Source organism: Nymphaea colorata, chromosome 2, assembly GCF_008831285.2.
Source record: "Nymphaea colorata isolate Beijing-Zhang1983 chromosome 2, ASM883128v2, whole genome shotgun sequence".
NCBI lineage: Eukaryota > Viridiplantae > Streptophyta > Magnoliopsida > Nymphaeales > Nymphaeaceae > Nymphaea > Nymphaea colorata.
The window spans coordinates 34,307,636-34,322,889 of record NC_045139.1 but is presented as its reverse complement, the minus strand read 5'-3'; the positions used below and the strand labels follow the sequence as shown (position 1 = coordinate 34,322,889).

Below are 15,254 nucleotides of genomic sequence, written 5' to 3'. Positions count from 1 at the left end.
GGGCCCGCGTCGGGATCGACCGAGTGCCTCGAATGGATCGAATCATAAGTAAACTTCTGACCCGATTTGACTCGTCCGCGAAATTGTTAGTTTCTGACTTTCTTGACCTTTCATCCGCTCATGCCTTACAAAGCGACAAATAATTCTAGATAAATTTTCACCTCTTTTAGGGCAGAACAAAGACAAGGGCAAGTTTAGTTGCTTGGATGTGGGCAATGGAGAAGAAAAAGTTTGGATTTTAATTCGCGACCCCTTTAAAGCAAACAAAGAATCTTAAAAAATATAGGCATTGAATGCATCAAATCTGGAAAAGTTATGCAAGGAAAAGTAATGTAAGAGTTTTATAACCGTGTTTGAATAACTGTTGTATAATGCACATTTCTCCTCTATAAAGAGATGTGTTACCCCAACAATCAAACTTGCTAATTCCCTGTTTTCTGAAGTAACGTAATTTAAAGGCTGTTTGCAAGACGGGGATAACAGTTTTAATTATCAGCCACCACCATCTTAACAAGTTTTTATCCTCAAAAATAAAAACTTAACTTATCCTACCTTAAATAAGTTATTACAAGATGATGTTTCAATCGTATGTATTCATACAAATGAGATTTAAATAATTTATTTACTCATTATAGTTCATCCAATGAGTTTAACTTATAATTATATCTGTATAGATTCATTTAAATGATTCTAATAGCAAGTACATATCGATAAATCATTTCTTTGTTCAATTGTAGCTTGTTCAATGAATTTAACCTGAAATTACATCTATAAATATTTATTTTAATGATTGTAACCACAAATAAGTATCATACGAATAAGATTCAAGTCATTCATTTGCTTAATTGTAATTCATGTAATGAGTTTGACTTACAACTGCATCTATAAAAATTCATTTTAATGTTCCCACAAGGTCTAGGGCTGTTCTTGTGTTTTGGTTGATGCATTATATGTCAACTTGTGCATCACTTCCAACCCACTGGCACAAGAGATATGGGCAACCAGCGGCTTGCCATGTCGCAACTATTTGCTTTGAAGCTCGCATTACACTTCAACTAATGCATCACTTCCACCCCCATCGGCACAAGATGTGTGGGCACCCTACAGGTCACTGGCCCAAGCCTCCTAAGGCCCCCTTGAGGCAAATAAGGCTAAGTTTACCAAAAGAAAAACCATGGTTCTGACAGGTAAATAATGAAGAAAGAGTTTAAGTCTTCAATCTATTCTTTGTGAGTCAACTTTTACTAAGTCAGTGGGCACAAAAAGCATGCGCAGATTTGTGCAGGATGGGCATTCAATTACATAAAAATACTTTCTTACTTTGCACTAGAATTGAATCAGTGGCTTTTCCGCTTGCTTCTGTTGGTCGTACGATGTACAATTCGAGAGATCCTTTACACAGGAAAAATGCTTCCTGCCTCTATGCTGAGAAAGGTGGGAAAAAACTCAAGCTTCAGATATGTACTCAGGCCTTTATATTGCTTTGCTAGCAACTTTTCAAGGTGGCTTATGGCTATACTCTTCAACAGTTGAAAACTTGTTGATTTATTCTAACAGAGAAGGTATTAGTGTCATTTGACGACGATCTACAGAGAACTAGGTATTAGTGTCATTTGACGACGATCTACAGAGAACTTGACATGGTCTTAACGATGGTGGTAACTGTAGCTCAGGATGACGCCTGGAAAAGCAGGAAAATTGCAGGTGGTGAAGGTGAACCCATGCACGCGTTTTGATCGTGTCATCAGTCAAGGGCCATGACTGAAATAGAAAGGGAAACCACACCAAGTTCCCTCGCCATGGATTAAATTTCCCCGCTCCAGTAGTGCGTTGTCACTGTCCTGTTCCTAGCATCTGACTACTTGCTCAGTCGTTCTATTCGCAAGGAGAAGTCATCAACCCCTTCAATGCCAAGAAGGAAAGAATAAAAACTTTCTGTTGAGGTCTATGCATGCCTTCTTTTCTCATACACAAAATAAGATCAATGGCAGTTTCCTATACCAATGATACTGTACGTAATGATTTCATGCAAAAATACAGAGCAGGGGAAAAAATAGCAAGAACAGGCAACTGATCTTGTAGCGTGATAAAGTTCACGCTGCACAACCAAGATTCATTAATATTGCCATCAAATATTATTGTACACAACGATTTTCACATAAAAGAACAGAGATAACAAATAACCAAGAATAGAACAGCTGCTCTTTTTATACACTTGCCAAGCAACTGACAGCCGCCATTTAGAAAAGATTACATACAAACCATAGCTTTGTACATTTGAAAATGTAACAAAGAATGACAATGTACTCACCCTTATGCTGTAAATAACTGGCTTGCAAGGGTGACGGTTGGAGTGCCTTCACCTACAATTGTAGTCATGCTGATTTCCCTTTCATGAATCCGTTCCAGTTCTAACACAACTGTGTTCATTGTTGGTCGTCTCTGTCCAGATGAATGGATACACCAGACTGCCAGACCTATGAACCTCTTCATTCCTTCGCTGGTGAAACTGCTAACTAATTTCTCATCAATGATAGATGCAGCATCACTCAAATCTGGGCGATTTTGGGCCTTCAGATAAGAAGTTATGAAATTGATTAATCTACAGCTGCAAACAATCCTAGCCCATCATAACATTGACTCAGTGCATCAGTAGCCAGCATGGAACACAGCCTAACTAAGTTCAAACCCAGCATCCAGGTGCACGTGTAACATGTCACACAGCTCATTGGCTGAGGCATTAATAATATCGGCACAAGCTTAAGCTACCTGGCACAATGTGTACCTTTAGATTCATTAAAAGAGCGAGTGCATTTGAAGCATATTTAGGATTTCACAGTGAACAAACTTTGCACAAATGAAAGATCAAGTATGAATAAAACAGGTTATTGATCTCACATGAAGAAAATGTTACATTCAAGAAATTCTTTCTTGTAAAACTACCTTCCTGAAACCAAAAGCTGTATTGGTCCCAGACATATCCTGCTAGAGAAATGGTCATTCAACACCAGGTTGGGGGATGTCCATTTATAGCTACCCTCACAATTTTAGATTTGTTTTTTACTCATGTTTCTTGCCGTAGCACATCATTTACAGAGTCCTTATATATATGGAAATTGTTAAAAGGCTGGGTGGCAGCCCCACATGATTCCTTGTTCATTTTTAATTATCTGAGTATGCAACACAAATAATTTCTCAATGACAACTGGCATCATTTTGTGACTATAGATTAGAGATGCAACTTCAATTCACCGCTATGTTTAAACTCCCAGATTAAGTGATGAAATTCATCAAGAAGGTTTTATGGAGCAATTTCCAAGAAAGCAAATTGAAAAGGTGAGTATTCTAAGTAGGTGTTCATTTCAAATTCAAACAAGTGAATTTGAATTATAGCAAGATAGATAAAAAAATTGAATCAAAAGCCATGGAGAAGAAATTCTCATGCTGTATTTAGCATTGAAGTGTTAAGGACACATACCCATTTAATCATGCTTTCATCAGACTCTGCTGAACATCCACTCACCAATTCAAGTAGAAACACTCCAAAACTATATACATCACTCTTTTCTGAGAACCTGCCTGATTCCCTGAACCTACAGAAACAAGTGACATGTATAAGGGAAAATGATGTGGAAAACTGGATGCTCACCAAATTTGTGACAGAGAAACATGTCGCCAGGTGCACCAACAACAGTTGAAGTAAGCACTTGATGGTAAGAGCTAATGTTGCCCAATCCACAGGGCAACCTAATTTCCTAGCTTAAGGGGGAAAAAACTGTTCAATGTAACTTAAAAGAAAAGAGCAATACTCTGGATCGAGGAAAACAACGGTGCCCATCATTTGAGAAGATGTTCCTGCGTTAATGATTCTCTCAAGCAAATTCCTGAGACCTGCATCAGCAACCTTAGCTATGAAGTTTTCATCAACAAGCACATTTGCAGTTTTGAAGTCCTTATGTAACAGGGGTGGTGCCAGAGAATGCAAATGAGCCAAACCTACAAAAGCAGAATAGCAGAAGTCTGCACCTTCAGGTAACATCGAATTGGTACTTCCCCAAAAAAAGGAGCAGAAATTAAAAACTAACAGAAGCAACAGCAGGAAAACTGTAAAACTGAACATTGAAGCTCAAGATTTTCAAGTTTAACACTTTAACTTCATTAGACGAAAGACAGGCAGAGGAAACTTTCAACACTAACTGATGTCATATGTGTTACCTTTGGCTGCTCCAATGGCTATCAGAAGTCTATTTTTGAACTCTAGCTTTGTCGTTGAATACTGACCTGACAAGTGACAATTCCATAAGATTAAAATTCTGAAATTTTTTAATTGCCAGTAGTTGACAAGAAACTGAGAATACCATATATATGATTGGAGACACTGCCATTTGGGACATGCTCATAGATAAGCATTTGCTGATCATTTTCCTGGCAGTAACCATGAAGAGTAACAAGATTCCGGTGCCGTATAGACGATAAAAATCGAACCTGCATGAGCATAGTTGCACAAGGATGTCTATGAAAGGAGAAACAAAAAAGGAACCATGGCCATGCCGTTACAAATAAAATGTCCTAACTTAAATAATGATACTGATACCTCATATATGTATATAGTCACATACATATACATACATATAAGGAAAATTCAATGCTGCCCAATGCAAGGATAGTTGCCGGATGGTTAAAATTTAGAAATTCATTGCTAAATGTATAATATATTATCACTAAAGCCACCATACACCGTCACATCATAAACTGTGGCCAATGCTAATTTAGTTACTGCTTTTTAGTGACAAATTTTTAAATTTTAACCATCCCGCAACATCCAGAACATAACAACATTGAACTCCCCTAACACATGTATACATACATATGTTGATAATTGCTCTCTCTCTCTCTCTCTATATATATATATATATATATATAGTTATAAACTTATAACCACCTGGATCCAATGAGGATTCACATGTAGCTTCTGGTCTTTGACACAAAGAAAGAAGGTTGCAATAACAAATCAGATATGTGATAATTTGTATATATTACGGATCTATTATTTAATATTTAAAGGCTTAAAGGAGTATAAGGCAGACTGATATCTCCATAATATATTTGAAGCATCACTGAGGCAGTTAAGGACTTTTTGCATTTACAGTAACATAGATCACAAAGATTAATATCATTTAGTATGAAAAGATATTTCAACACAAAAGCATGGTAAAAATGAAAAAGAAGAACAAAGAATCATAAAAATAAAGATATTAGGTAGAGAAACCTACTTATCCAATCAAGCAAAGGTAGCCATTGGATGGAAAATGGAAAAAAGCAGTTTGCAAGAGTAGGAAAAGTTTCAGAATAATATATCAGTTGCACTATGTACATTCAAGTATATGTCCACATGTCCCTAAAGTATCTAAAGACTTCACAATGAAAAAAAAAGGACAATAAGAAGAAGCGGAACAGGGAAAAAAAAGGATTTTTCATCTGAATCTAGCATGCAGTTCATAATTCATATCGCATAGACAGATGCTTACTAAAACAGAAAGAGTAATATAGAGATGAACATTCAGGAATGTATTAATTCCGTCAAAATTAGGTGGCAAATTAGCATACTGCATTAACTATTAGCACGATGTTCATGTGAAGGCTTAAGTGTTCCGACAACGCACTCTCCGAAACTAATATTCATGAACATTTTGTAAGAAAATAATATGCAGCGAATAAATAGTTGCACAAAATTAGCTCGATGTGTTCTGGAGATTGAGATACATAGGATTGTTTCTTTCACACAAAGTGAGCAAATTCCACCTAGCAATCAAACACCGGACAAATCTTGAAACATTATTACATTTGTTTCTATTCACTTTGTGATCATTTTTTCCATATTCCATATGCTACCTCTGTAACACCCCAGAAGTTTAATCCTGTATCAAAGATTGTGAGAGATCTTCAAGGACTTATAAAGGAAGGCCATTAAAGAGATGATTGTCCTGGTTCCTAGCCTTTTTGAGGCTGGAGCCGAAGCTGCTAGGGGGCGGGTTGGGATCCGTCGAACCAGGGGCTCGAGCCTAGGAGTGGGACGGGTTGTTCCAGTGGTATCAGAGCCGGTTCAACACTCGGACCTGGGGTCCCACACGCGCAGACGCGTGTGCCTTAAGGGGGGTGGATTGTAACACCCCAGAAGTTTAGTCATATATCAAAGATTGTGAGGGATCTTCAAAAACTTATAAAGGAAGGCCATTAATGAGATGATTGTCCTGGTTCCTAGCCTTTTTGAGGCTGGAGCCGAAGCTGCTAGGGGGGCTGGTTGGGATCCGTCGAACCAGGGGCTCGAGCCCATGAGTGGGACGGGTTGTTACAACCTCAGTGTTTTGGTTCTTTACTTTGCAAAGAAGCACATAAACATAGTTCAGGGATTAGTGCTCATGATAACTTGAATATCATAAGCAGCAGTGAAGAGCAGTGAAGAACATGCAAACAGGCACATTATGCATGTCATGCCAATAAGGATATTTCTAAGTTGATACTTCAATTTCTTCAATAGATAGACTTTTTGCAATAACCATATGACTTGGAACAATGGAGAAACTAGCAATAGAAATAATTCTTTAAAGTTCATTTTCCCTAGGAACCAGGCCCTAAATCTATCGTCCGCTTGTGAAAGTCCCACCCTTCTCCTTCATCCTTTTCTCTTAAGAATTCTCCATTTACTGCAAAATTTCCTTTTCTCGGATGACATCTTTCCTCCACCCATATATCTCTGATTTTCCCTCCAGTGGTATGTAAAAAGGGCCTTGCTAGGTGGCACTAACCACTGAGAGTCAAATACCAAGTCCAAAGGACTTAGGTGTGGATGCACACAAAAAATAATCAGGTAAGAAAACCATCAGAACTCCAACATATTCCATAAGAAAGCATATGCACATTGCTTATAGGAGAAAACTAAATATTTTTATCACTAAAGGACCAACTAAATCATAAGCCATCTAGGTTTATGCTACAGTAGGTGGATTATTAGTCCCGTGTCTCGCAACTTTCAAACATATAGGTTCTCAAAAAAAATCTATTCCATCTAAATTGAATGTAATCTTGTAAAAGCGGTGGTTGCAACTGGGAGCATCTAGCCTCAAGAAAGAATCTGCTACTGCTCATGCTAATTGAAAAGAGGCATGAGCTTACTTGAAGCTTTGTGTTGATTCCTGGAAAAACTTCAGGGACATCTGGACATGCTATCGCAGACTAGCTATCAAGAATATAAAAGAATTTGCAGCCATTGGACACCATCCATCCCCAAGAGCAAAGAATAAGTAAGAAAAGCATAAAAGGAAAACAAAATTAAAAGGAAAAAAAGAGAAAGCAGAATCAGATGAAAACAGATAAAAACATCAGCTAAATGTGACAGGCAGAACAAGAGACCATGCATTTCATTTGAACAATTAAATTCAAAATTGAGCAGTCATAAGTCAAGTGGCCCAATATCTGATTTCTCTTTACTTGGAGCATGGTTGGTTGCAAATATAGAACTCTAATATATAGGATAAATCACCATTTAATTGAAGGGAATTTCCTAAGGTAACCAAGTTTCCTCCACAATGATGATTGATGACTTGCAAACATACATACCTCTTCAACAAATTCCTGCCTGGGAGCACCATGGCGCTTTTTTATTGCTACAACCATCCCATCCTGAAGTAAACCTTTATACACCAGGCCAAAGCTTCCTTGACCTATAAGGTTGATGTCACTAAAATTCTTTGTAGCTAACTCCAACTCCCGTAATGAAAAGTGCCTTGCTTCTCTTGAAGCAGATGATAGGGTACCACCAATCAAGGATAACTCACTCGTACTTCTTCCAACTGTCAAAAAGTGATAATTAAATTAACACTACATTGAGGCAGCATCTGAGAGCATCCCATTGGAACTGAATTAATTGAAATAACTCCTGTTCTGTTTGAGTCTCAATTTTCATAAAATAGTACATAGGGAGCATGCTGATCCTTAACAGGTGTGTGTTTCAATTGCCACCTGCAGATAGCTTTTAAGGAATCCATTCTGGTGCCTAGACTGGACATCCATGTCAGGCATGGAGACTATATCTTGTGCCTCAATGCATGGATCCAAACAGCCCAAAGAGTAAGAACATATTTCATGTTTCAACGCACAGCGACAAAGAGCCTAAGAGTGTCGTCATTAATACAGAAAATAATCTCCAATTTATAGAAATTTCCTGGTCACGCTTACCATCTTGAGCGGATGGCTCTGAAGAACTGCTTTCTGAAGTTCTCGAATTATTTCTTTTATGAAATAGATAGTACCAAATGACTGCAACTGTAATCCCAACCAATGCCAGGGCCCCTGCAGCACCTCCGATTATTGCTGCAAGTGGCCTTGACATTTGGTATGGGTTCTATTTCAATGCATAAGAATATATGCACTCCAGCACATTGAACCTGAAAAATGAAGAAAACATATACCACTAAGTCAACAGACCAGACGACTGACAAAGAGCAGAAACATCCAAAAAGGACACGAAAGCCTAAACCTATCAGCGATGTCGAATATCTCCAACACCAATATCAAGATGTCCATTTACCTTTTGAAGCATGAAATTTGAATCAACTAGGTTATTTGATAGACCATCAGAAGAAAATGTCACCCGCCCTCTGAATCAGTGTTTTCAAAGATAAGTTGGCCAAAATCGTGTCCTTGGTCATATTATTAATCGAAGACAATTCCTAACAGATGTTCTCTTTGTTTTGCAACCCAACCGATGGTCTTTGAAATCCCCCAATGTAGCAAGAAATACACCATATAATTGGAATCTAGACACACAGTGAATAAACATTTTATCATACATTACATAATTTGGCCGTCTGAGGTCCTCTTCTTTAATGATTTTTATCATATCAATACAGTGTATGAGATCAGACGAGAAACAGTCCGTCAAGAACACACCGACAACATCCTGCTAGTGGTTACAGCTTCATTTTCTATGGAGGAAGAAAAGGGAAAATACTAGAAATTCCGGCAACAAATTTTAAGCAATGAAACCAACATGCAATTTACGGATATCCAGTTCAATTGCATGAATCCATCCATGACGGAAGCATTTTGAATCGAACCATCGCCGCCGGCGCAGTCAACAGAAAATGTACCATGATCCACGAAACTATCCATGGAAAAAGCTAAAGAAGCAGTTTTTACCCAAACACAAGCATATTTTTCATACCTAGTGACTGCTTGCCCTCGAATAAGGAAGACAGATCTGACGCAGACGATCGATCTATGCGCCGGCATTCGAGGAAGTCTGCTCCATCGCTCCCACACTCGGAAACCAAACTCATGCTACAGCGGTAGTCCTGCTCCTCAGGGGCTCAACATCACTAAATCGCCAATGCCAACAGTCGGCGCATCGATGCTGGCGACAGCGACATCGTTGCACCACAATGCAGACGTGGGGAATTCAGGATTTCGTCCACTAACCCAAAAGGGAAAAGGAATTCCAACTTAAATACCCAGTACCATGAAAAATTTTCAGTCCACCAAATTTCAAGAAGAAGATGTAAAGGTAAGTAAATGCAGAGAGAGAGAGAAAGAGAGAGAGGGAAAGGGAGGGAGGGAGAGAGAGAGAGAGAGAGAGAGAGAGAGAGAGGTGGGGGATTGAGGAAGAAGCAGGTAGCAATGAAATTGGTAAAGAAAATGGAGGGACTATAGCTGGAAAGCAATATATAAAAGTATTGTCTTTTTCTGCAACTTGACGGGGTGGGGAGAGGGGGGGCGGGTTTTGGAGAGGATTTCATCATCCCTGTCCTGTCCTGGCCATCTTGGCAACGGTAAAAAAAAAAAAAGAATGCAGGAGGAAAGAAGAAAGAATATATGGAAGTTGAATTTGAGCAATATGGAAATTGAATTTGAGAGAGAGAAGAGAGAGGGAGAGAGACAGAGGGAGGAGAAGGTAGGCGTATCTGATATTCAAAGCTGTGGGGTTGCGTATCGCTACCTGCCAGCTACGTTGACGTTCCTCCTAACATGTACAAGTGTGCTAAGGTATCAAAGCCTCCTCCCCTTCCCATCTCTCTCTCTCTCTCTCAAAAGCATCCGATCCCCAAGCACACGCCAAACAGCAACGTCTCTTTTTTTTAAATGACTTAGTTAAGATGGAGCAGGACGGACGACGACCAGGTCATGCTAGCAAGCCTATAAACCTTGTGCAGTGTGGCTTCTTCTTCTCTCTCTCTCATCCCCAAATGTAAATTTTGGTGGCTAAACGTCTGGCAAATACCGGCAACCAAATTGTCTCTCTGTGTTCATTGATCAATTTTTGTAAATCTAACTTCACAAATGAGCTTGATCGATGTAAATCTATAAGGTCAATAAAAAACGTTGAAGCCCATTAATGCATGAAGCGAATACTATGAGAGCGAAAAATTATTAGTTTTAGTCCAGCTGACAATTTGGGGTGCCAAAAACTCAATACTTGCGTCAGATTTCGGTTCTTTTATCCTAAAGATTTGAGTCACTGAAGTTAGATTGGACAAAAATCGGTCTGAAGCTCGGCAAAATAATCTATCACAAACGGTTTCTCTCTTTCTCTCTCTCTGTCTCTCTCTCTCTCACACACACACACATATATATATATATAGGCTATGGATTTCTCTATTTGGGTTAGGACAGAGAATTTTTTTGGCCTCTCAGAACCCACTATCCAATGCACTGCATTAGGTGGTGTGTTTATTCATGGCCGCCCAATGCATTGCATGATTGGCTGAGCTTCCATGGCCAGAGGATTTCATCCTATTTGGCAAAAGCCAGACTATTTAGGGTAAGAGACAAAAACCATACCATTAAAGTTAATTATTAAAATAACTTTTTTGTAGTCTAACCTTATGATCTTAAGAGTGATTTGGTGGGAAATGTATATTAAATTAGTAGTTTTCTTACTTAAATAGTGTTTTTCAATAATAAAAATTTGAACTTATAACATTATGACTTGAACTAAAGCATGATTTATATTGAATTCATCACCAATCACTCATTATATATATATATATATATATATATATATATATATATATATATATATATATATATATATATATATATATATATAATGAGTGATTGGTGATGAATTCAATATAAATCATGCTTTAGTTCAAGTCATACATATAGAGAGAGAGAGAGAGAGAGAGAGATGGACGGGTCGGCAGACAATTTTAATACGAAGGAAGCTTATTCTGCAGCAGCGTCTGTGTTTCAGAGAGCATGTTCCACATGGAATCTAGGGACCACTGTTCAAGATCCTCGAGTCTAGACCGTCCATCTCTGCTGTGGACAGTTTGGATGGACCTGCATGTGCGCCCTGTACTTGCAATCCGCCCTCAAATCTCCATTTCGCAGAGCTCCATGAATCTTTGCCTCTTTTTGAAAATGCAAAGTCCCATGAAATCAAACCTTTTTATTTTTATTTTTTTCTCTTTCCTTTCCTCAACCATTGGGAAATAAAATAAACCGTGGCCAGCCATGTCATTGTCTCCTTTACCGATAGATCTCTCTGGCTTTGTTGGAGCGCATTTAACTACTGTGTTTTTGGTTGTGGTTCGTGGGTTTGGTTGGTGGGTATGGAACGAATATGCAGGAAATTAAAGAACATTTTGAAACTTAACTGTTTGGCCTTTCATGTTTACATTATGGTGACTGCAGACAATTTGATATCTAGTGATATATGAACAATTTGGTTCTAGGTGAGCAATAGGTTACCAACCCACAGCTCGAAAAGAGGCTGAAGGCCCCCCACCACCCTCATTCCCCATGCCTCCAGGGGCTGTGTTGGAGCCAGGGTGAGCAGCGGCCACCTTCAGCTCGACGGACCCACCCCTTCATGGCCCAACAGAGTAACATCCATGAGAATCAAAGTAGAGATATGCCACCAACACCCTTCCCGCCCCGACCAACTATGCTACGTCCAATGAGGTATAAATGAACAATTTGGTTGATGATAACTTAAATCAAGCGAATCTAATAACTTGAAATTAAGATGAAAACTGAGAAAGAAGGTATACCTGCTCTGATCTTAATAGGAGCAGGGTAATTGCTAGGATCTTGGTGGTTTGGGTCTTGGAAAGAGTCACCTAAGAAAATCAAGAAATACATAGACTAAAGCAAGAGATATGGAGGTAGTACATTGAAGAGGCCGAAGCCCTTCCCTTGGGTCCAAAGCTCATTTAGGACTTGGGCGAGAAGAGGGACACTCATCAACTAGAGTGCAGTGCATCTACTCTTTGCAGTCTAGAGGAATAACGCTCACATAGATTAAAGCAAGAGCTGCCACAGATATACAGATATACATAGATATACATAGAAAACAGCTATTTAAAGGGAAGACAAGAAAGAACCATTTTAGAGTAGCCTGCTTGTAAGTAGAAGACTATGGTGATGTAATAATTCTCATGTTTGAAGATCATAATTTTTAGCACCAAAATTACTATATCAGTTTCAGTTGTTGGCTAGGCACTTCATAGTCACTTGAAGTGATGTAACCTACACCTTAACCTTTTTCTTTTTTACTTTGATTCAATGTCCCATCAAAGGGCAAAGTAAGAACTCACATCAATCACTAAAAAATGATCTTAACAAGACATTAATAACAATGAAAAGAATGATAAACATGCTGAATGATGAAAATCAAACAAGATTCAATGGGACTAGGTCTCTCCAAATGCAGGAATGTTCTCTACCACTATGCAATTAAGCTTATAATAATAAGAAAACCATACCCATAATCCAAATGGAATTTTTTTATCCAATTGGATGCTAGGTCATGTGCCATTCTGGCTCCAAGAGTCAAAGACCAATCCTATAGGCAAATCTAGCCGTTGAACACAAGCAAGACCAAGAATATTGCTCCACTCGCCAAGGTCTCAATCCTTCCCTAAATGACCTTCAAGGTCATCCAAATGCAACTCATGCACAAAGTTTAGATGAAGGAAAGGTTTAAATATTCCGATTAATGTCCCAAAACAAGTGCATAAGCTCTATTATCAACAAGATTCATTTGCCAAGCGATTATCACATATAAACTTTAACTTTCTTAGCAAGAACCTTATCATTCTTTTTCAAAGATGTTAGTTTTTTTATCAAAAGAAAATCATGCCCTTGCATTATTGAGCAAAGGCTTTGTTGAGAGCTTTTAAAATATCATATCAAAATCCATAGCAAGGATGAGAATGCTCTTAGATAAAACACTAGTAATCTATATAGAATAGTAGTAATTTGACCTTTTAATAGTTGATCATACTTTATCCATGCAATGAAGGTAAGGTTGAGGTCAAACTTTTGAGAGCTAGTGGCATCAATATATGCAACAACAATAAACTACAAAGCAATAAATTTTCAAACTCAACTTCAACATCATAGTTTGAACTTTGAAACATTGGAGAGTTAATGATAACATAAAGGCACCATGAGGAGATAAACAAGATTAGACTGGACTAGACAACAACCATGCATGCTCTTGTACATTTACAAATATAAAATCAAAGAGAAGAATATCTTATGTAGTTTGGTTCAAATCGAACCTATATCCATGACACAACATTTTCAATGGAATCACAATAGAAAAAATGTGATGTCATGTGTAGGAACTCTTCCATCATCTAAATCTTTACACTATATTTTATGTAGTTGTTGCTTTTAGTTATTCTCAAGCAAGTAACTACTCTTACTTTACATAAATCATCATTATATCTTTGCCTTCATAGTGTTTATTGTCATTTCCATAACCACCAATACATTTGCCCACAAAGTTATAGCTTTCATTATGTTGATATTGATCATTATTGTTGTTTTTGTCTCCAACAATGCCCTTGCCTTTATCAAAATGATGATGATCATTGTTACCTTCTTTATCAGCTTGACTTTTAGCTTTTTGTACTTTGCTTTAAAAATTGTATGCAAAATCTCATGAATCAAGGTGGCTGTTCTCAAGAATGCTCTTTTGAAAGAAACTAGTTTAGACTTCTTGCGTCTAAACATGTCTAGTGGATCTATACTTGTGCAGTGTTAGGTTTCTATTTTCATATATAAATGTCTAAATTTTCACAATGTTTGGTGACATTTTCATACATTAACATTGATATTCTATCAATCTTACATACTCGCTTCCACCCCTTTATAGTATCGAGTTTTCTCTCTTTGTCCTAAGTGATAAACCATCTTCATCCATCCTTCTTCTACCATTTCTATTGGTGATTAGAAATCCTTGAAGATTTGGAAGCCCTCTTGTACTTTTAATGACATTTTCATGCATCAAACATTCTTAATTTTTTATAGAACTGAAGACACATAGATATATTTTCCACTTACTTTGTGTAGCTAAAGTACACTTCTTGATTGTTGATTTTAAACATGAAATGGACATTGTGTTTTACTTTTACCTCTTCTTATCTCATATCTCTATATTTTGATATTTTCTCATGTCATTGTTGAAAAGTAATTGTATATGCCTTAGACATTCTCACTTTTATTTACCTCATTCTCACATTTATTTGTCTTTTCTCACTACCTTAATTTGCAGGATAACTTAGAAGGCTTTAGAGAAGGACTTGCATGGACGTTTTTAAAGCTTACTAATTTAAAGACAAAAGAATTGATATCCCCTTTTAGCTTTGAAGGGATTGACTAAGGGAAACTTATACTCACACATTCACTCATGTAGGATGTTATAATGTAAGAATTGAGCATATTACAAATCGTTTCATTCATTCATTTGTACTAACATTGAAGTGCTTTGAATTGTTGTGAGAATTAGAAAGATTGAGCAATCTATTTGAAGAAAAAATGACAAATCATAGTATTAGGTATGCAACATCATAGAGGTTATATATATATATATATATATATATATCAAATCATAAAATTATTAATTGACAATTAATAAGCTATCATTTTATCATCAATCCATAAAAGGAAAAAGTGAATCATTTGTTAATATTACACTTTAGCTACATCTACACATGCATTTGAAGAATTAATATTACTTAACAGGTATGATTAGTAAGAGAATTTCAATGGTCTCCTAAGTACCATTCATTCCTGTGAAATAATGGACTACAAATGCGAGCATTAGCATCATTTGTTGAATTTTGATTAAACAATTAGTTGCAAACATGGCCTTGCCCTATTCCGTAATGCCAAAATTTGTTCTCAGACCTTGTTGCTCAAATTTTTAGTTCTTAAACTTTGGATGCATGGATTTCCTAATT

At 37.4% G+C, this 15,254-nt stretch overlaps 1 protein-coding gene across 3 annotated transcripts; it reads right to left on the bottom strand.

Moving 5' to 3' along the window:
* Positions 1–2,054: 2,054 nt before the first annotated feature.
* LOC116249148 (putative serine/threonine-protein kinase) lies at positions 2,055–9,936 on the bottom strand. Of its 3 annotated transcripts, none has more exons than XM_031622321.2 (8): positions 9,224–9,935; positions 8,236–8,444; positions 7,618–7,850; positions 4,359–4,485; positions 4,216–4,281; positions 3,810–3,891; positions 3,479–3,593; positions 2,055–2,571 (listed from the first exon to the last, which is right to left on the bottom strand). In XM_031622321.2, exons 2-8 carry the CDS (start codon positions 8,387–8,389, stop codon positions 2,314–2,316), a joined length of 1,035 nt encoding a protein of 344 aa, XP_031478181.1. In that variant the 5' UTR covers positions 8,390–8,444; positions 9,224–9,935; the 3' UTR covers positions 2,055–2,313. The 3 variants fall into 3 exon arrangements, with proteins under 3 accessions (XP_031478181.1, XP_031478179.1, XP_031478180.1); XM_031622319.2 differs by having other exon boundaries at positions 3,810–3,996; positions 9,224–9,932; XM_031622320.2 differs by lacking the exon at positions 8,236–8,444 and having other exon boundaries at positions 3,810–3,996; positions 9,224–9,936.
* Between the last annotated feature and the right edge of the window lie 5,318 nt (positions 9,937–15,254).

Bases quoted from the DNA above. Each gene is read 5' to 3' on its own strand.
- LOC116249148 (XM_031622319.2), bottom strand. From the start codon at position 8,389: ATGTCAAGGCCACTTGCAGCAATAATCGGAGGTGCTGCAGGGGCCCTG. The intron at 7,851-8,235 runs GTAAGCGTGACC...ACTTTTTGACAG, and splicing joins AGAGCCATCCGCTCAAGATG to TTGGAAGAAGTACGAGTGAG. The intron at 3,997-4,215 runs GTAACACATATG...CTGCTTTTGTAG, and splicing joins AGCCATTGGAGCAGCCAAAG to GTTTGGCTCATTTGCATTCT.